Raw genomic sequence first — 21992 nt, 5'->3', positions numbered from 1 at the left:
TTATCACCTCTCGTTTTCATCTTTGCCTTTTTAAATATCCCCACACCTCTTTTCTTCTTCTCTAAACCTGAAAGCACACCTGTTGTTTGCTTGTTGCTATAAGTGAGAAAAAGGATTGCTTTCTAAATCACAAATGCACAAATTTCACCATAGGAAATATCGGACTGTGTGGTCTCTGTCAATACATCACACGTGTGAGTGTGTAGGTGTTTTTATAGGGAATATAGATGTCTGCGTCTTTGTCGCACAGAGATGTGGACGGTTTTAGCTCAGGATTAATGACAATTCTGATAAAATGCACAGATCCCATCTTGCCATTCTGCTGGTAATCCCTGGACTTCCTAATCCCCTGTGACGACCCTGCTGGTGAGCTCAGAGACCTTAGTAACACTTAGTAACAAGTGCATTCCCAACTCTTTATCAGTCTTCTTTGAGTGCTCGTCCCAATATATATATATATTCATACATTTCCACACATACCTACAACTCAAATCCATGCAAAATTACAAACCATGGCAAAAAAAAGCATCTATATTAAAGATATAAAATTGAACTTCAATAATTTAACAGCTAAAAAAAGAAACACAAATGTGGGCCATGTAACAGACAGGTTAGAGACTTCCCTGTTTCTCGTCTCTTTTACATTATTCACTTCTCTGTTTTTTTTTTTTTCAAACAATCTAATGTAACATGAGAGAGTATAGTATCTTATATTTCCTCATACAATACCCATGACAATCAAATTCACTATAACTCAAGTCATTACTACATTATTTTATAGGTTCTCAGTAGTCATGACTCAGACCACATCCCTCTTCGACCTTTATTTTGATCTTAACTGCACACCTGTCAAATCCCGTGTGGGTATCTCGGATGGTTCTGACATTAAATCTGTCCACAGGCAGACATATAAGTATCTGTCAGAGGACTCAAAACCACCTTTGTGATAATTCTCAGGAACACATTTGGCATCATCGACATACAGCACTCTGCAAAGGTCTTGAGCAATGACTCATTTGTTTATATTTTGCTTCCAAGGAGCTTGACTTTCTTGGAATTTTGACTGTCGTCTTGTGCAACAGTTCTCCAGGCTTTCTGAAGGTCGTTTGAAGTTTTTCTTTGTGTTTTTTGATTCATTTAGTCTAATAAGTGCATTTTGGTGCCTTTCAACACAAAACAATAAGAACACTATTAGAAATAGAAATAATCATAATGTCAAACATATAGACCATATAAAAGAAGGATAAGAATAGATGACATTTTTTTGATCATTTTGAAAGGGTTATGCTATCAAAAAACTTTTATCTTTAAATAGGCTTATTTAAAATTAATATAAAGGTTTGTAAAAGTCCCAGAAAGTGTTCTGCGTTCTTCCACGATCATATACTGTATTCCCACTTAAGTCTTTAACAGAACATGTAGTTGTTTCTTCTTTATTTATTTTTAACTGGTTAGTTAGAAATCAACCTGATTTTTTCTACTGTGTTCAAGATTTTGCAAGCGAAGTCTTTGTACTAAGAATTAATTTTTTTTAAATCAATAATTCAATTAATCTAGTTTTGCTTTATGTATTTTGCTCAGCATTCCAGCAAGGAGCCATAGGCTAAGGATTTAATGGTTTCCTCTAATTCCTGAATACGTTTTGTTTTTCTTTTTTTCTTCTGTGATGAGACTGAAATTATTGGTGGAATTACCTTCTTATTTCACAACTTTCCCTGGCTCTCAGAGAGCAGATTCTGATGTTCCAGGCAGGTAATTATAGTCTAAATATAAAGTCCATGCTTATAAAATTTTTTTTTAATAAAGTCTCCAGTTTTTACTTGGCGTAATGACCTTCTTATTTCCTAGAGCTAAAGATACAAGACCATAATCTTTAACAGCTATAGGGAGCATCTCAGTGTCTGAAATGTCACTGAACAGTGAGCTGCTGACTAGGAAATAATCCAGATGTACGGCTTAACTATATTTGTGGACTGACAATTGCAGTGAGTTCCTGCTGTACTGAGCCTGTCCATTTCTTCATTTAGTCTAAAGTTGAGGTCGCCCTTAAGAACAAGTGAGCAATTTAGGTGTTCAGTGAGTGTAATAAAAAAATCGTGGTAGAATGAGTTGTCATCAACGTTTGGTTATATATATGACAAAAGAAATTTTTTTTAGAAAGCTACCCTCTGGGTGTATAACTGGGTGTATAGCTGGTTAACCTCTTCTCTCTGGAGTGGTGAAAGGTTCAGTAAGAGTGCAATATGTAGACATGAGTGGCGCTTAGTATCGTCTGACTATATGTGTGCTCATGAACTTATATGAAAGAGCAGTTGCATGCCTGTGTGTGAGCCCTATATGTCTGTGTGCACTGTGAGGCTGCAGTGGATATTCCAGACAGGCAGGTTATTCAACAAGTACGTTTTCTCCACAGACTCTCTTTCACCAAACTTTTCTCTCAGCTCTATGATCTTGCAGGGATTTCTGCTCAGAAGAATAAACAAAGTAAGTAGCTTATTTGGAACGGGCAGGGTGGTGGTGCCAGCAACAATGGCAACAGCAGCAAGAACAAAGAGAGCACTAAGGAGAGAGCAAAAGATAGAAAGGTGGTGAGCTGGCACAGGTGGATTGAGGGCCAGTGATATTTAGCCTCCTTAGTTTCTGAAGTGTGACTAATACTGGCCGAGCTATTGTCATGTCACAACACTAGGAATTAATATGTGTTGACCTTTCTGCTGTATATCTGCTCAAATTGACGATTAAACAGTTAAACTTACTTGAAGCCTCCAATACTGACAGTCTGTAACCATGTGGAATAAAATACACTTCTTAAAAAATGTGCCTAATGATGACAGTACTGCAAGGGGTGAATATATCTAATGACTTTTTACTGAACTGTGGCATATTTGTGGCTGTTATAAACCCAGTAAAAAATAATAATGATAACGTATCACAAATTAATATTTCCATCCCACCCGTCTTCTCCACTCTCTCTCATGATAATATTTTGCCACATCCTCTTAAACACACTGCAAACTTTTAGGTTTTTGCATATGTTTGACTAATAAGACATTAGAAATGAGTTTGTTTTATGTTGAAATGAAAAGAAATAAAGACTCAAAGCTTTTTTAAAAAATGTTTTTATCAGGGAATACTATCATGAAATGAACTGTAGCAGTTATTACCAAAAGTCTGTAATTAAACTGTGCCTGTGTCAGTAAATGATTATGTGTTTTTACGGTGTCTTGTTTTCCCTTTTTGTAAAAAACGATCAAATTTTGATCAATAGTATGTGGTGTACAGAATACTGTACACAGGCTTTATAATACTTTATTATAATAATAACAGGACAGAATAATAGAATAATATGAAAAATTATGTTCGACAGCTCAGATTTTTGTTCATCAGACTTGAACTGTCTGCCTTTCCCACTTGTCTTTTGTGCATAGTCTTACAGCTTATCTGCCTCAGATGTTGCAATAATAAATGGTGCAGAGAGATAGTCTGCAAATGCCAGCTTGCCTATGGCTATATCCCTCTCATGTCTGACATTAGACCACCGCTGTGATTCTGCTTTGTTTCACTCATTCTAAATATCCGTGCATTTTTCGCAGCAAAGTCTCGAGTATTTGTGCCTGCAGCCCTGTTACAGTAATGGTAGCTCCTTTCATCCAGTTGTGTCAGTCAGCAAAAGCCACACTAACAAAGCTCTGCAACAGCACAACAAAAGGAAATGCAGGTATAATTAATGCTGTCACTCATTCATGAAGCAATTAATTTCGAGTCAAGAGCGTGCTCTTGTGCTTATTTACTCTTTTTCTACACCCCGTTTAACAGACACTCAATAATGTCTTTAATTACAAGTATGAAAATCTTAATTTGTGTTATCACTGAGGAGTGCCACATCACTGTAATTTGCCCGCCTATGAAATGTCACTAATGTGCACGCCACTTGTTTAGTTCATAGTTGGGCCCTGGCTTACTTTGACATGCACTATGCTTCTGTGGCTTAACAAGAAAGCAGAAGCACCCCAGCAGAATAACATGCCCTGCCAAAACACAAAAACAAAACAAAAAGAGTCTGAGGTTTTGACATGGTTGCAGCCTCCCACATCCCACTCCGACCAACATCCACAGTAGCACCAAAACAAAGCTGATCCACGGAGGCATCAGCCTACAACCCACAGGACCCAGTGGACGTGATGACAGACAGCTTTGCCTGCAGCCTATATGATAACGTTCAACTAAAGCAAACCAGAATGATGACAGCGATAAACAACCATAATAGGTTTTTATGCAATATATTGGAATGATGATGCTTGACACTGCAGTTGGACACTAAAGTTCATTCATGGAGTTTTAAAAATGTCTCCAGATATTTACTGATTGGTGGTGCTCTTGTTTCTTCTAATGAAACAATGTTTTCCACAGTTCCTGTTATGCTATTAGATGAGATGTTGTTTTATAATCTCAATGCTTTTAGGAAATTTGCCACTTCAGCATGCTCTCACTCCCACATGTTGTGTATATTGTAATGCACTGAAGAGAGCATTATGTAGCATCACTTTGTGTCCAGGGCAGATTGACAGGGTTCAATAGCAATCTGTCAGCATCTGAAGGAGATGCGAGTCCCTGTGTAAAAATGCTCTGTTAGTATTGTCACCAACGCATAACCATTGGATATATACATATATATATATAGATAGGGATATATGAGGATCTCAACTTGGATACACTTTGAGTGCTCACAATAATTTTAGGTGAGAACAAACAGTCTGTTTTTAAAAATTTATCTTTAATCTGTTTAATGGGGGTTTTTTTTAAAAACACCCACAGATGGAGAATCAATACATAACTATTTTATTTTAAGATAGACTGGTTCTTATATAATGCTAATCTACTTGACCTGATCACTCAAAGCGCTTTATACAAATTGCCTTCACCCATTCACACCCATTTATACAAGCACTTTTTCTATGTAACTGCGTTCTGTCTAACACCGATACACATTCATATTCAAGTGGATGCATCGGACAGCAACTTGGGGTTAATATGCTGCCCAAAGATACTTTATCATGCAGCCTGGAACAGCCACGGATCCAGGAAACTACCAACCTTCTAATCAGTAGATGACCTGCTCTTTCTCCTAAGATACAGCTGAAGCAGTAAGCAACAGTGTTTGCCTAGTTTGTCATGTTTCCTAAACTGTAAATGTATGAAAGAGAACTTCAGACTTCTTTATTGTGACTGCAGATGCTGCTTTTCTGTCTTTCTGCTACTTCCTCTCTTCAACACTTTACCCCTGTTGTGTTGGCGCTCTCTGTTTCCATATCAACCTCAATGAGGTGATTGGCCGGCACTTGCGCTGACTTGTGGGCTGGACTTAAATAGACTAGCCTTTTGTTTAGCTGTGCTCAGCATTCTGCAGCAGCATCCATGAGGCATTTGATATACCTTTTAATTTATGTAATTATCTCTTATCAGTAAACAGTGGCTTGCAAACTTCACTGAAGCTAATCAGCTGAAAGTTAACCAATCTTTCCAGGTAGGCAAGAAACTGGAAAGGTTCTACAATAAGATGGCAGACCATGTCAAACATTTGTTTAAGTGTAGCATGTGGTAGCACATGATGATGTAAATTTTAGATAAAAGTATTCAGGGATGATTTTGTGGGAAAGGTCCAGCAGATCTGCAGTTTCTGAAATATTCAGAACAGCCAATCTGACACTAAGGTATGCCACATTCAAGGCCACTTAAATCCTCTCACCAGTTCTAATGCTCAGTTCAGCAGGTCATCTTAACTACTCCTGCCATTTGCATCACTGATTTGTGTTAACAGCAGTTAAATAGTTATCCCTAATAAAGGGACAGGTGATTGTGTTTATCTAAGTAAAATTCTATGCATGAGGCCCAGATCCTGCTGAACACATGAGGTGAAAACAGTTTGAAGAAACAAAAAATGATTTGCACAGTTTGTTTTTGAAGAATGTTGCTCTATTTCACAGAAACGCTGTCTTACTGAGAAAGATTTAAATGTTGTTTTCCTTGAATTTATTTTGCCCCATCTGTAGAACTGAAATGAAAAAACAAACAAACAAACAACCCACACACCGCTGTGGCTTAAGAGGCTGTGAGCCTCGGAAACACTGTTGGTCAAAAAGAAGGCAAAACAGTTTATATGACAACCTTGGATACTTAGAAAAAAGTATTTTTTCTAAGTACCAAAGTTTTTAAGCATCAAGAATTTGGCTCTAGATCTAATCTACACTCAAATTCTTATGCAACATTGACGTATTTCTAAAAAATACAGTAATTTATGCGTTGAGTTAGATGGGCTTTGAGGCCGTGTGTGTGACAGATCAGATAATTCTGTCAATGTCAGCTGTCGTGTCCTAGAAACTCGGACATCATCGCTGGTGTGTTGTTGAACTGGTTGTTCTGGACTGATTCCAGGTCCCAGAGCAGCTTAATAGTGTCAGCATCTATCTGCTGCCTCTGCCAGATCCACTTATGCAACCACATAGGAATACACGCACAAGCGTGCACACATGCAAGCACACACAACAACCAAATACAGGTCAGTTTTACTGTTAGCATCTGGCTTGATTGTCTAAGTCAAGAATGCGTGAGCAGAATGCACTAGATGTCTGTTTTAGCTGGTTTATCTAATACCAACATTCTGAAAAAAGGGGGGCACAGATAATTACGATCAGCCCTAGAAATTAGTAAATTAAATCCAGCTCTCTGTAGGCAAATGCTGACCTGCATACTTCAGAATTTAGGATCCAGAACGATTGCTTAGTAAATCCTCACTAATGCTGGGCAGGAAAGCGAGCAGATTTACACTGCAGCATAATTTGTACAATACTTAAATTGTTGACAAATACAGGAAGCTTTGAGTAATCTAATCAGGTCCAGTACTCATAAGGTTACAAGTAACGAAAAATGAACCCAAGGGACAGAAATGTAATAAAATGGTCATAATCTAATTTTTTTCCCCCTGAGTTACGTAAATGCAGTCAGTCAAGTGCACATTGTTGTCTTTACCTGTGGCTTTTTTCAGTGTGTCCATTTCTAAACATACACATTTCATTAGTATGCGCACAGCTCAGTGTCAAAAGGGTCAGTGTGACATTCAATGCAGCAAACATAATTGGGTTGTAGCAGTTTTGAAGAGGGTTTATTGAGATTAGGGTTCATTTTAGAGAAAAATTAGCCCAAAATGTAACAAAATGGTTAGTGCGATCTTTTTTTTCAGCTGAGTGCATCCTTTTCTAAACATGATCATTAATGCTGAGTTTATTAGTATGTATGGAGCTGAATGTCAAGAGGGTTAGTGAGCAGTCCAATATTGAAAAACAGATACTAAACAGTGTCGAACACTTCATACACTCTACATAAATTCATCACAGACATACAAATGAAGCATTAATCACACAGTGGGGGAAATAAAATTATTTGCTTTTGTAACATCCAAAGAAATGAACAATGTCTATTTTATAGTAGTTTAATTTTAATGGAGAGAGAATATTATATTCTGTCTCTCTCCAACTCGATATTGCCAAAATATGTAATAGAAATGCCTGTCCAGTGTGTCCATTAGTGTGAAGTGAACATGCATGCGGAAATTGCATTGCTGGCAGGGGGAGATAATATATTTAAAGCCACAAAGTTGGTAGTGGGCAAAAAATTTATGAAGTGCATTCCAGGGTCCTTAATCGCTGGAGGTGATTAAGCTATACGGCTAATACGTATTTATGTGTAAATGTGTCAATAATGTCTGTTTAAACACTTTCCTGTGATTATTTTCACGTTGGACTGAAATAACATATCCCCCTCTCATGTTACTGCAACTTCTGCATGCGTATATTTTCACCATTTAGAGAAGCAAAGGGAGAAATAGACACAGTGGAACTGGCGTGTCTATTGCACGTTTTGCCGTGAAACTGGGTTGCTGTCGCCATTAAATCGAAAACTACCCTAAAAATGAACAAGTGTTCATTTCTTTGTAAGTAAGAAAACATACAAATTCAGCAGGGGATTAAATAATTACTTCCCTAACTGTACAAGCCTTGCACCACATCATCCAAGTTAATGGATGTGCACATTAATTTACTGTAAACTGTAAGTTTACAACTGCTTTAAAACTGTCAAGTCATTTGTGCTAAATTACACCAAAGGTTCTTTATTAGGCAGCAAACAGACCCAGTAATACATCAATTAGACACAAAATTTATGATCTGTTAAAGTGGGGATAAATTAAAAAATATGATATACTTAGGCAGTATAGTTTCACTTTGCTGCTCATTTGTTGCTCATTAGAGGGAAACATTGTTGCCACTTGTCATGTTCCTCACAGCCTGGATGTTGGCCTGTGGAGTCAAACACTCTCCTTCCATTCAACTTAAAACAACTTAATTAAAACCAATACACCAATAATGTAGCTACCGTAAGTAACTTCATAATTTTGGAGACACTTAAATAAAAGAGTGCTATTAAATAAAGTCAAAGCCACTGTTAAATCAACAAGGGCAATTTGTCCATACGTTATTATTATTCTGCTAATTATTCAGTTATGAGTTTTGGTATGATGCTTAAATACAGATGCACAAGACACCCACATAAAGAGAAAGTGAGAAAAGGAGGAAGATCGCAGCTGTACCAATGTTAGTGCAAAGTCCAATTATGTGCTCCACAGAAACTCTATTCAATAAATGATAGCTTTCTTTCTTTCTGTGGCTGAACCTGTTATAGGTGATGTGACAGAGGCCTGTAAGAAATGATTCATTTAGGAAAGAATGTCATTGTAGCACTGAACATCTCAACAAGGCATTGTCCACGGTGACCTTTCACTTCAGCTGCTGCACAAACGCTCCGTGCTCTGCATCCTTAAGACTAATGGAAACGTTGGTGCTGCTGGAGAGCTGTGTTAGTGCACTGGCACCAAAGGTGTTTCACTGAGGCAAACAAACAGCTAAAGCTCAAAAAAGCTGACATGAACGAGTGCTTAAGTTGTTTCAAAAGGATGTTGTGAGGATAAGGGGACGTTTTTGAATCCATAAGAGCAAACTGCTTTCTATCACCATTATTTTTTATCGTCACCGAACAAACCGAAACACGGTTTCTTTGTGTAATATATTGCCTGTACACTGAGTGAAAGATGAAGGGTAGCTCACAATCTAGCATTTGTGGGATATGCAGAAAATTTGAAGTTTGTGGTAAACTTTCAGCAATAAACAAAAGTTTTACTATGATTATTACTCGTTGTGTTCTCAGACAATATTAAACATATTCAGTGACTGATGTTTATTGGATAAAGCAGCAAAAATGAGAAAAAAAAAGCAGTCGCAAAACAGGAATTACGCAATTCTTGAAGTGCCAAGTAGCACCATATTTCAGTTTAAAGAGGTGAAGCATAACTAAGGCTGCCAGTGTAACTGATAATTAATTTGCATATGTGGCCCCGATGAGTGTGTTTGATTGCTCTTATTGTTCATGCCACCTGTGAAGCCTCTCAACCCACCTACAACTACATTTACATGACTGAACTAGAGCAGAGGTGGTGGCACAGAGCAAGGGGAAGCACGCTGAAGTGTCTTTGCCCATTTGCTCTGTGAGTCTGAACGTGGGGAATAGCAGCAGTGAGCTATTATCCACACCTGGACTTTCCTTTCTATTGCAAGACAAAGCGTGAAAAATGTGAAAGCCTCCAGGCAGATGTTTGCATCATTGTAGCTCTGTAGCACCGCTGTAGATTAGATGCAAATTAATAATTTAAAGTTGCTAGAGAACAAAGAAGCCATTAATAGAGCTATTTTATGAGAGAAGCATGGCACTTAAAGAATCCTAAACAGAAATGTGTAACGAATGCCAGTTCTAGATATAGCCATGGGTGACAGCTCATCTAAACCTATTCTAACCCCCCAACGTAACGTTTGACTGGGTGGAAAGTCTACATCTGTCATGGTCTCCGTGCCTGCCCGGTCGGCCCCACAAGGCTACATTTGCTGTTTCGGTTCTCTCCCTCTCTGCCTGGGCGGAGCTCACTGTGGGCTCCCGCCCTTGGCCCACACACCTGACAACAATCACCTGTCATCACCGGGAGCACTATTTGAGGCTGGAACACAGATCCTCTCGTCGCTGGATGATTGTACTACTGACGTTAGTGTTCTCACAGCTCCTGTGGACTTGTGCTTCGTGATTTGTGATTAGTTTGTGACTTCCCTTCTCTTCTGCTTCAGACCTTCCCCCCCGGACCTGCAACCTCCCTGCCGTGTGAACGTGTGTGAGTGTGGGCAAGAAGACATGAGCGAGTGTGAGAGAGCTACCCTGTGATTCCCTGGAGTTTTGGATTCCCTTCACTGTATATATATTGCACTGGAACTGTAAATAAACTGCATTTTGGAGACATCTAACCGCTCTGCGTTTGAGTCCCTATAACCAGATCGTGACAACATCCAAACTCTAAAGTATCCCACTAGCTCAGTCTTAATGAGATCTGAAGTACAAGCTGTGTCTCTCGGAGCATGCAAAGGTGTTCAGCTATGAGCAGAGAGAAAGGCAACAAGTAAAATACCTGCACAGTCCCACTACTTTTATATATCTTAAAACAAACAACAGAATTAGAATGAAAACAACGGAATTTGAATGAAAACAACGGAATTAGAATGCATAGAACAGAGTTTGAATGAAAGCAACAGAATTATAAAACAAACAATAGAATTTGAATAAAAAGAGTGGAATTAGAATGAAAACAACAGCAATTGAATGAAAACAACAGAATCTAAATGAAATGAACGGAATTAGAATGAAATGACTAGAATTTGAATGAAAACAATGAAATTGGAATGAACAGACCAGAATTTGAATCAAAACAATGGAAATAGAATGAAAAGAACAGAATTTGAATGAAAACAACATAATTTAAATGAAAACAACATAATTTGAATGAAAACAATGGAAGTTTAAAACAAACAACAAAATTTGAACGAAAACAACAGAATTAGAATGAAAACAACGGAATTTGAATGAAAACAACGGAATTAGAATGTACAGAACAGAGTTTGAATGAAAGCAACAGAATTCTAAAACAAACAATAGAATTTGAATAAAAAGAGTAGAATTAGAATGAAAACAACAGCATTTAAATGAAAACAACGGAATTTCAATGAAAACAATGGAAGTTTAAAACAAACAACAGAATTAGAATGAAAACAATGGAATTAGAATGAAAAGAACAGAATTTGAATGAAAACAACGGAATTTGAATGAAAACAACGGAATTTGGATGAAAACAACGGAATTAGAATGTATAGAACAGAGTATGAATGAAAACAACAGAATTCTAAAACAAACAAAAGAATTAGAATAAAAAGAGTAGAATTAGAATGAAAAAAAAGTATTTGAAAGAAAACAACAGAATTTCAATGAACAGAATAGAATTTGAGAACAAACAATGGAATTTGAATGAAAACAACAGAATTTGGATGAACAGAACAGAATTTGATCAAAAACCAAAGAATTTGAACGAAAACAACGGAATTTGAAAACAAACAACAGAATTTGAATGAAAACAACGGAATTAGAATGTATAGAACAGAGTTTGAATGAAGGCAACAGAATTCCAAAAAAACAACAACAATAGAATTTGAAGAAAAAGAGTAGAATTAGAAGGAAAACAACAGAATTAGAAAGAAAACAACAGAATTAAAATGAAAACAACGGAAATTGAATGGACAGACCAGAATTTGAATCAAAACAACGGAATTAGAATGAAAAGAACAAAATTAGAATGAAAACAAAAGAATTCGCATGAAAACAATGGAAGTTTAAAACAAACAACAGAATTAGAATGAAAACAAAGGAATTAAAATGAAAACGATGGAATTTGAATGAAAACAACAGAATTTGAGAACAAACAATGGAATTTGAATGAAAACAATGGAATTCGAATGAAAACAACAGAATTTGAGAACAAACAATGGAATTTGAATGAAAACAATGGAATTTGAATGAAAACAACAGAATTTGAATGAAAACAACAGAATTTGAATGAAAACAGAATTTGAATGAAAACAACAGAATTTGATCAAAAACAACGGAATTTGCATGAAAACAATGGAATTTGAACGAAAACAACAGAATTTGAATGAAAACAACGGAATTTGAAAACAAACAACAGAATTTGAATGAAAACAACGGAATTAGAATGTATAGAACAGAGTTTGAATGAAAGCAACAGAATTCTAAAACAAACAATAGAATTTGAATAAAAAGAGTAGAATTAGAATGAAAACAACAGCATTTGAATGAAAACAACGGAATTTCAATGAAAACAATGGAAGTTTAAAACAAACAACAGAATTAGAATGAAAACAATGGAATTTGAATGAAAACAACAGAATTTGAATGAAAATAACAGAATTTGAATGAAAACAGAATTTGAATGAAAACAACAGAATTTGATCAAAAACAACGGAATTTGCATGAAAACAATGGAATTTGAACGAAAACAACAGAATTTGAATGAAAACAACGGAATTTGAAAACAAACAACAGAATTTGAATGAAAACAACGGAATTAGAATGTATAGAACAGAGTTTGAATGAAAGCAACAGAATTCTAAAACAAACAATAGAATTTGAATAAAAAGAGTAGAATTAGAATGAAAACAACAGCATTTGAATGAAAACAACGGAATTTCAATGAAAACAATGGAAGTTTAAAACAAACAACAGAATTAGAATGAAAACAATGGAATTAGAATGAAAAGAACAGAATTTGAATGAAAAGAACAGAATTTGAATGAAAACAACAGAATTTGAATGAAAACAACGGAATTTGGATGAAAACAACGGAATTAGAATGTATAGAACAGAGTTTGAATGAAAACAACAGAATTCTAAAACAAACAAAAGAATTAGAATAAAAAGAGTAGAATTAGAATGAAAAAAAAGTATTTGAAAGAAAACAACGGAATTTCAATGAACAGAATAGAATTTGAGAACAAACAATGGAATTTGAATGAAAACAACAGAATTTGGATGAACAGAACAGAATTTGATCAAAAACCAAAGAATTTGAACGAAAACAACGGAATTAGAATGAAAACAACGGAATTTGAAAACAAACAACAGAATTTGAATGAAAACAACGGAATTAGAATGTATAGAACAGAGTTTGAATGAAGGCAACAGAATTCCAAAAAAACAACAACAATAGAATTTGAAGAAAAAGAGTAGAATTAGAAGGAAAACAACAGAATTAGAAAGAAAACAACAGAATTAAAATGAAAACAACGGAATTAAAATGAAAACGACGGAATTTGAATGAAAACAACAGAATTTGAGAACAAACAATGGAATTTGAATGAAAACAATGGAATTTGAATGAAAACAACGGAATTTGAATTAAAAGAACAGAATTTGATCAAAAACCAAAGAATTTGCATGAAAACAACAGAATTTGAACAAAAACAACAGAATTAGAATTAACACAATGGAATTTGAAAACAAACAATGGAATTTGAATGAAAAGAGTAGAATTAGAATGAAAACAAAAGCATTTGAATGAAAACAACAGAATTTGAATGAACAGACCAGAATTTGAATCAAAACAATGGAATTAGAATGAAAAGACCAGAATTTGGATGAAAACAACGGAATTTGAATGAAAACAATGGAAGTTTAAAACAAACAACAGAATTAGAACGAAAACAACGGAATTAAAATGAAAACGACGGAATTTGAATGAAAACAACAGAATTTGAATGAAAACAGAATTTGAACAAAAACAATGGAATTAGAATGAAAACAACGGAATTTGAAAACAAACAACGGAATTTGAAAACAAACAACGGAATTAGAATGTACAGAACAGAGTTTGAATGAAAGCAACAGAATTCTAAAACAAACAATAGAATTTGAAGTAAAAGAGTAGAATTAGAATTAAAACAACAGCATTTGAATGAAAACAACAGAATTTGAATGAACAAACGGAATTAGAATGAACAGAACAGAATTTGAATGAAAACAACGGAAGTTTAAAACAAACAAAAGAATTAGAATGAAAACAACGGAATTAAAATGAAAACGACGGAATTTGAATGAAAACAACAGAATTTGAGAACAAACAATGGAATTTGAATGAAAACAACAGAATTTGAGAACAAACAATGGAATTTGAATGAAAACAACGGAATTTGAATTAAAAGAACAGAATTTGATCAAAAACCAAAGAATTTGCATGAAAACAACAGAATTTGAACAAAAACAACAGAATTAGAATTAACACAATGGAATTTGAAAACAAACAATGGAATTTGAATGAAAAGAGTAGAATTAGAATGAAAACAAAAGCATTTGAATGAAAACAACAGAATTTGAATGAACAGACCAGAATTTGAATCAAAACAATGGAATTAGAATGAAAAGACCAGAATTTGGATGAAAACAACGGAATTTGAATGAAAACAATGGAAGTTTAAAACAAACAACAGAATTAGAACGAAAACAACGGAATTAAAATGAAAACGACGGAATTTGAATGAAAACAGAATTTGAACAAAAACAATGGAATTAGGGTCCGTGTACTTTTCGGTATTTGAAGTTTCGTTTCAGAAAGTATAATTTAAAAAAGAAAATGAGACACTTATTTAATTCTCAACTTAAAAAGCTAAAATGAAAAACGTAAAACAATTGTTTTTTTCATTTTGTCCTTTCGCACATCAGAAACGAAAAACCCAAGAAAAAAGAACGAGAAAGGGCCCTTTATTTATTTTGTCTGAACCGGAAGTTTTAGTAGGTCAACAACCTGTACAAGTGATGCGCAAACTTATGGCAAACACTGTAGTGTGGACATCATGACGTTGGAAAAATACTCAGACGTGATCATGGAGATGGCAAAACAAGGCCTGTCATCGGAAATTATATCAGAGCGTCTGTCATATGAACACGGGGAAGTGAGAGGATTTTCTGCGAGAAATGTTAGAAAGTTTTGTGCTGAGCAAATCACTAGCTGTCGACTCTCGGACACACGGTTGGAGCTTGAGGTGACACAAGCTATAAATGAGGTAAGGTACTTTCTTCCTTCACCTTATGACTGTGTATGGTTGTCTTAACTGGGTTGTAAGGGGGTTAGTCTAGACTGTGTGCGCGCGCCCGCGCGTTTTAGCGTCTTGCGGGTGGTGGGTAACGTTAGTTATTTTAAAGATGTCTCTCACTGGTATTTGTACAGTTAATTAGCACAATACTTTAGCTTTACACATTTGCTTTCAGAATAAGCTACTTTACATTTGTTGTTCTAGTAGTAGCATGATCTTTTATTTTAAACAGGTGGGCCCAACATATGGCCGCAAAATGATGAAGGGCTATCTGTCCACAAAAGGGGTACATGCTGCAGAGGGACGAATTGGGTAAATTTTAAGAGAGGTGCATCAACCTTATCATGAAGCAAGACGCCAGGTAGCCTATGTTATTTAATCTTCCACTAGAACTGTATTCCAATGTTCTTTGTCATATTTGTGATATACATCATGTAATGGTAGGGCCTAATTCTGTTTAACAGATGTACGCCCTGCTTTAACAGTTACTTGACTCTTCCTCAAACGTATGATCAAATCTGCCTTTATCCAGTCAGCTGTCATTTATTTTTGTGATTTTTTTGTAAGGGAGCTCGGAATCTTAATCCCACACCGTACCATGCTGAATGCATGGGGCACAAGGTTCACCTGGACCAAAACGAGAAACTTGTAATGTTTGGAGTCACCCATGTTTTAGCTGTAGATGGATTCAGTAAAAAGATTGTGAGTCATTCCACAATGCCAATCAAAAACAACTTGAGCATCTATGAATATGTTTTCAGGTAATACAACCTCTCAAACCATTTATTTCATCTTAAGTGTTTTGATGGACATGTTAGTCATATTGGACATGAGCTGCACCCAAATTTACAATATTTGAATTTAAATTAGACATGCAACAGATGGGTCTGGTTATGTTCCTGAATATAATATATTAAGAACTTACCAAACATTTTGATCAACATTTTCTATTAATGTAAAAATAAATAAAATGGAATTGCACATGAATCATTTAACTACTTTATTGCAATTAATCAGTGTTCATTTATGAATGGAACAAGGTTCTTGGATTTCCACATATCTTTCAATTGTTCTGACATACATCTAAAGTCTGAGCATGACAGTGACATTGCAAAGAAACTTAAGAAATATATGTTGTCCTACTACAACTAAAATATTACCCAAAAAAAACATGAATGAATACATTCAAAATAATAACACCTTTGCTGGTCTTAAAGCAAAATAGTTAATAAATGTTCTTTATTTTTCCTGTACCAGACCTGCAGTGATCACCTATGGTATGTGGGACCAGGTGCGAGTAGACCATGGAAAGGAATTTTATTTAACACTGTTCATGCAAGAGATGCTGTCACATCATCGCTTCAATCAGGAGAGACTGCCTTATTTACAGACCTCATCCACAAGAGTAAGATTTAAGTACCATTAACATCAGCTGAAATTCTTATACTATTACGTGTACTACTACGTACATTTAAGACATGTTTCTTTTAACTCTTTTAGAACCACACAGTTGAAAGGATTTGGCCTGAAATCAACAACCGTGTCAACTACCCACTAAAAACTGCCCTACTCCAGCTGATGGACCAGGAGGAGATAGATATGGAGGATAACCTTGTGCGATACTGTGTGTCCAATCTAACCTGTCAGCTGTGTAACATTGGTCTTGCAAGTGTGGTAGAATCATGGAATGCTCATAGAATCCCAGGTAAAAAAAAAAAAAAAAAAAAGTCAGATTGCTTACAACCCTGATAATGAACATTTAAACACCTCCTCTATTTTTTACAGGAAAAGGCATACCAAATCACTTTGCAGAACATGGGTGTAAAAGAAGAATTTCTCCAGAGCTCTTGCCAAATGCACTTGAAGCAGCAGACCTTTACAGGCAGCACTTGGGATCTGCACTCAAAGAATATTCGACTTTTGGAGTTGATCCCTTCACAACCGAACAGGACAAACTTAGAACAGAGAGTCATTTTGCAGAAAAATATCCTGATATTTCACATTTGTTTTTTAGAGCCGTAAATGGTGACTTTATGCCATACAAAGAAGCTCTGCTCTGTCTCATAAACATAACTCAGAGAAATGTATGAACCACTGCATCTGTAAACTGTACAGAACAGACAAAAAAAAAAATCAACTGACTGTAAACATTTGTGTGTACACACTACATTACTCCTCTGCAAAAAAAGATTTCAATACAGAAAATGCAGCTGTTAGACCAGTAATTTGTAGAACTCCGTTGTTACTCTCCCTGCATTTTGCACAGTGCTGTGATGTCTCTTGCCACTGTTCCACACATGTCTTGCAGCCAATAATGCTTCTGCAGCACAGTGAGAACACTGGATCCTCAATGATGTCTGCAAAAGTAAATCAGATAAGTGAGACTGTTATCCATTTATGTTGAATTTAGTTCAAACTATAGGTTCAAAGTCAGTCTTGACATAAATTTACAGACAGCATGCAGAATATTTTTGGTTATTCTGTAATTCCTCTTGTTCACGCTGTTCTGAGAAAGTCCCTGTCTATATTTTTGTCTATAATTGATGAGGGGCAAAATCAGTACATTTTCTCAATTAGCAAGCAAGAAAAATGAAAAAGTTACAGGTACTTGATTCAATATATGCAACTACAGTCCCATTTTAAATGTGAACTTTTTAGTTTTACATTACTGTGAACAGTGTACCGTCACCCATACTGACATTGTAATCAATTTGAAAAGCTATACTTTCATAGTCAAGATTGCAAGGAGAACCCAAATTAAATGTGCATGTAAACTTTTGAATGTTATGTTACAGTAGACCTGCATCTTGATTGTCTGTGCCTAAGTATTTAAATGGACACTGCTGAATAAAGAGCCTATGTTTGGTAAAAAAATGTTTGTCCAAAGTAATGATTGAATGTGGTTTGACATTGTTTTAATTGTAATTAAAATGTTAGTGTAGATGTAATGTATTTACTAAGCAACATTTGAACATACTCATACAAACCACGCAGCTAAATCCCTCCTTGAGTGTCTGCAGCTTGGGGGTTGTGACTTTCTGGGCAACTGCAAGATCAGTGAGCTCTTTGATTGCTGCTGTGACAGCTGGCAGACTTTGAGATGCCAACACCAACTCTTCTATTTTGTCACTCACTTCTCCCAAACTGGCACTGTCATCATCTTTACGGCTGCTACAAATAAAAATGGATAATCAGATGTCAAAGCTACTTACTGGCTTAAAGAAACATCACATCACTTACTGATAGATGATGATTTATGTAGTGATGTCTTACTGCTATTATAGGATTTAAATCAAATTAATTCTTCTATATTGATGTTCATCCTATAGTATATACATATTTATTCACATACCTCAGTTTCTTCCTCTTTGTTCCCTGGAGGCAATTAAAGTCTTGTTCAGGCACAGCAAGAATTTTTCGTGCATTTTGTCTCCAGTACTGTGACCCTACAGATGAAAAACAAAACCAAAGAAACCTGTTTAGAAGCCAATACCATATTACCCAATAAATATTACAAAGAGTCTGGTAAGACATGTCTCTCCATAAGATATGGGCTTTAGCTGTAATATTATGGCTCACCTGTTGTGCCCTCCGACTCCAGAATTGCATTGCCCTGTGCATCTGTCAAAATTATTGGGTTGTAATTACCAATGGCATCTTGCACTTTTCCTACTATCCCTTGAAGCGTAGCCTCAGACTCCAGGAATCGTACAACCACCATTCTATTGGGAATCAACCTCCCACCAACTACATCTGCAAAGTACACTGATCTGTAAAACAAAACATAATAATTTTACATATCTTGTAAAAGACAGCAGGCCACAAATCCATTCAGTGATTGCTATAGGCAAATTGTACTAAAACAGCTTTGCTATTCTTAACAATTCAACTATCCATGCACCTTATGTTTCTTTTTATTTTGCCTGTTCTGTAATTTAATATTCAAGAACACAGACTCATCCTACCTCTGAAATGTTTTGGAGGACATAGGGGAACTTGAAGTAGCCTGCTGTGAACGTGAAGGTGCAGACGCTGCCACAGCTGGTGCTCGCATAAATGCAAAACGCTGCCCGCTGGAACCTGCTGTTGGAATTGACTCCATGTCTTCTCCGTGGACTTCATAGTGACCTCTGGGTGTAAGGTCTAATGCGCTGAAAACACCAGAGACCGCACCGGGGAACATAGCCACGTTTGAATCATCCGTGATGTACAGAGTATGCGCGGATACCTGTTTAAGAAAAGTTTCCGTAAATCACGTTGCTCTGCTAACGTGTTACTCCTGTGCACACGGTTAATAGGCTCTAAAGGCTTACTTATTAGCTAGTAGCCGGTAAAAGTCAATGAATAACTATTTACACATTAGCACATGTGCACAATTCACATATTAGCACAATGAAGACGGCTAGACATAGTATTAGTAAAAGTAGGCCTACATGAAATCACCAAATGTTAACGTTAGCCGTTCCGCAGTAAGGAAGAACAATAACGTTCATAAAAAAACTGCTGAAAGCAAAGTTTGCGAAGTTTACATATCTACCTGAAAGATGCGACCCAGTTTTTCTGCAGTCATGTCTTCGTCCCGGAGTGTCACTTTCTTAGTTTTCCTAAAAACAACGTAATGGTCCATCCTCTGTTTATTCCAGTGTAACTTTAAGGCCGTCGATCTCTTGTGTGGGGGACGGTGTGCGCGCGCCATAAAAAAACGCGCAGAAGAAGTACTTCCCGTTTCAGACATTGAAAATGCGTCTATTTTTTTGTTTTTGCGCTAGTATACTTTCATTATTTGAATCACGAAGAAATCCAAAAAAGCACGTCTAATTTTAAGTGTATGACGGCTATTTGTTACCACCGAATGAAAAAACAAGTTATTTTCGCCCATTTTATTCTTTATCAAAAATTAAAAAAATGAAAATTCTTTTAAATATCGTTTTTTCGTTTTGGTTTCTGAAACAAAACTTCAAATACCGAAAAGTACACGGACCAATTAGAATGAAAACAACGGAATTTGAAAACAAACAACGGAATTTGAAAACAAACAACGGAATTAGAATGTACAGAACAGAGTTTGAATTAAAGCAACAGAATTCTAAAACAAACAATAGAATTTGAATTAAAAGAGTAGAATTAGAATTAAAACAACAGCATTTGAATGAAAACAACAGAATTTGAATGAAAAGAACGGAATTAGAATGAACAGAACAGAATTTGAATGAAAACAACGGAATTTGAATGAAAACAACGGAAGTTTAAAACAAACAAAAGAATTAGAATGAAAACAACGGAATTAGAATGAAAACGACGGAATTTGAATGAAAACAACAGAATTTGAGAACAAACAATGGAATTTGAATGAAAACAATGGAATTTGAATGAAAACAACAGAATTTGAATTAAAAGAACAGAATTTGATCAAAAACCAAAGAATTTGCATGAAAACAACAGAATTTGAACAAAAACAACAGAATTAGAATTAACACAATGGAATTTGAAAACAAACAATGGAATTTGAATGAAAAGAGTAGAATTAGAATGAAAACAAAAGCATTTGAATGAAAACAATGGAATTAGAATGAAATGAATAGAATTTGAATGAAAAGAACGGAATTAGAATGAACAGAACAGAATTTGAATCAAAACAATGGAATTTGAATGAAAAGAACAGAATTTGAATGAAAACAGTGGAAGTTTAAAACAAACAACATAATTAGAATGAAAACAATGGAATTTGAATGAAAACAACGGAATTAGAATGTACAGAACAGAGTTTGAATGAAAACAACAGAATTTGAATGAAAACAACAGAATTAAAATGAAAACAACGGAAATTGAATGGACAGACCAGAATTTGAATCAAAACAACGGAATTAGAATGAAAAGAACAAAATTAGAATGAAAACAAAAGAATTTGCATGAAAACAATGGAAGTTTAAAACAAACAACAGAATTAGAATGAAAACAAAGGAATTAAAATGAAAACGATGGAATTTGAATGAAAACAACAGAATTTGAGAACAAACAATGGAATTTGAATGAAAACAATGGAATTCGAATGAAAACAACAGAATTTGAGAACAAACAATGGAATTTGAATGAAAACAATGGAATTTGAATGAAAACAACAGAATTTGAATGAAAACAACAGAATTTGAATGAAAACAGAATTTGAATGAAAACAACAGAATTTGATCAAAAACAACGGAATTTGCATGAAAACAATGGAATTTGAACGAAAACAACAGAATTTGAATGAAAACAACGGAATTTGAAAACAAACAACAGAATTTGAATGAAAACAACGGAATTAGAATGTATAGAACAGAGTTTGAATGAAAGCAACAGAATTCTAAAACAAACAATAGAATTTGAATAAAAAGAGTAGAATTAGAATGAAAACAACAGCATTTGAATGAAAACAACGGAATTTCAATGAAAACAATGGAAGTTTAAAACAAACAACAGAATTAGAATGAAAACAATGGAATTTGAATGAAAACAACAGAATTTGAATGAAAACAACAGAATTTGAATGAAAACAGAATTTGAATGAAAACAACAGAATTTGATCAAAAACAACGGAATTTGCATGAAAACAATGGAATTTGAACGAAAACAACAGAATTTGAATGAAAACAACGGAATTTGAAAACAAACAACAGAATTTGAATGAAAACAACGGAATTAGAATGTATAGAACAGAGTTTGAATGAAAGCAACAGAATTCTAAAACAAACAAAACAACAGCATTTGAATGAAAACAACGGAATTTCAATGAAAACAATGGAAGTTTAAAACAAACAACAGAATTAGAATGAAAACAATGGAATTAGAATGAAAAGAACAGAATTTGAATGAAAAGAACAGAATTTGAATGAAAACAACAGAATTTGAATGAAAACAACGGAATTTGGATAA

The 21992-nt window shown here is 35.2% G+C and overlaps 2 protein-coding genes across 4 annotated transcripts; one reads left to right on the top strand and one right to left on the bottom strand.

Moving 5' to 3' along the window:
* The first annotated feature begins 14573 nt into the window (after positions 1 to 14573).
* LOC146703404 (uncharacterized) lies at positions 14574 to 17170 on the top strand. Of its 2 annotated transcripts, XM_085466604.1 has the most exons (6): positions 14574 to 15050; positions 15313 to 15441; positions 15648 to 15841; positions 16338 to 16485; positions 16581 to 16785; positions 16866 to 17170. In XM_085466604.1, exons 3-6 carry the CDS (start codon positions 15690 to 15692, stop codon positions 17168 to 17170), a joined length of 810 nt encoding a protein of 269 aa, XP_085322730.1. In that variant the 5' UTR covers positions 14574 to 15050; positions 15313 to 15441; positions 15648 to 15689. The 2 variants fall into 2 exon arrangements, with proteins under 2 accessions (XP_085322730.1, XP_085322731.1); XM_085466605.1 differs by having other exon boundaries at positions 14574 to 15441.
* On the bottom strand, positions 16068 to 20041 carry LOC146703403 (uncharacterized). Of its 2 annotated transcripts, none has more exons than XM_085466606.1 (6): positions 19618 to 20041; positions 19046 to 19308; positions 18660 to 18850; positions 18433 to 18526; positions 18058 to 18251; positions 16068 to 17437 (listed from the first exon to the last, which is right to left on the bottom strand). In XM_085466606.1, exons 1-6 carry the CDS (start codon positions 19813 to 19815, stop codon positions 17250 to 17252), a joined length of 1128 nt encoding a protein of 375 aa, XP_085322732.1. In that variant the 5' UTR covers positions 19816 to 20041; the 3' UTR covers positions 16068 to 17249. The 2 variants fall into 2 exon arrangements, with proteins under 2 accessions (XP_085322732.1, XP_085322733.1); XM_085466607.1 differs by having other exon boundaries at positions 18058 to 18248.
* Between the last annotated feature and the right edge of the window lie 1951 nt (positions 20042 to 21992).

This window comes from Copadichromis virginalis, linkage group LG8, assembly GCF_057382275.1.
Source record: "Copadichromis virginalis isolate Kocher_CV1m ecotype Utaka linkage group LG8, C_Virginalis_male_GT1.1, whole genome shotgun sequence".
NCBI classification, from domain to species: domain Eukaryota; kingdom Metazoa; phylum Chordata; class Actinopteri; order Cichliformes; family Cichlidae; genus Copadichromis; species Copadichromis virginalis.
Note: the sequence above shows the minus strand (reverse complement) of the source record. Positions and strands in the feature narration are given on the sequence as shown.

Coding starts and splice junctions, on each gene's coding strand:
- LOC146703404 (XM_085466604.1), top strand. CDS start 15,690: ATGGGGCACAAGGTTCACCTGGACCAAAACGAGAAACTTGTAATGTTT. Junction 16,486..16,580: donor TACAGACCTCATCCACAAGA/GTAAGATTTAAG, acceptor TAACTCTTTTAG/AACCACACAGTTGAAAGGAT. Junction 16,786..16,865: donor GAATGCTCATAGAATCCCAG/GTAAAAAAAAAA, acceptor TATTTTTTACAG/GAAAAGGCATACCAAATCAC.
- LOC146703403 (XM_085466606.1), bottom strand. CDS start 19,815: ATGTCTGAAACGGGAAGTACTTCTTCTGCGCGTTTTTTTATGGCGCGC. Junction 18,252..18,432: donor ACAAAGAGGAAGAAACTGAG/GTATGTGAATAA, acceptor TTTTATTTGTAG/CAGCCGTAAAGATGATGACA. Junction 17,438..18,057: donor TAGCTGCGTGGTTTGTATGA/GTATGTTCAAAT, acceptor TTACTTTTGCAG/ACATCATTGAGGATCCAGTG.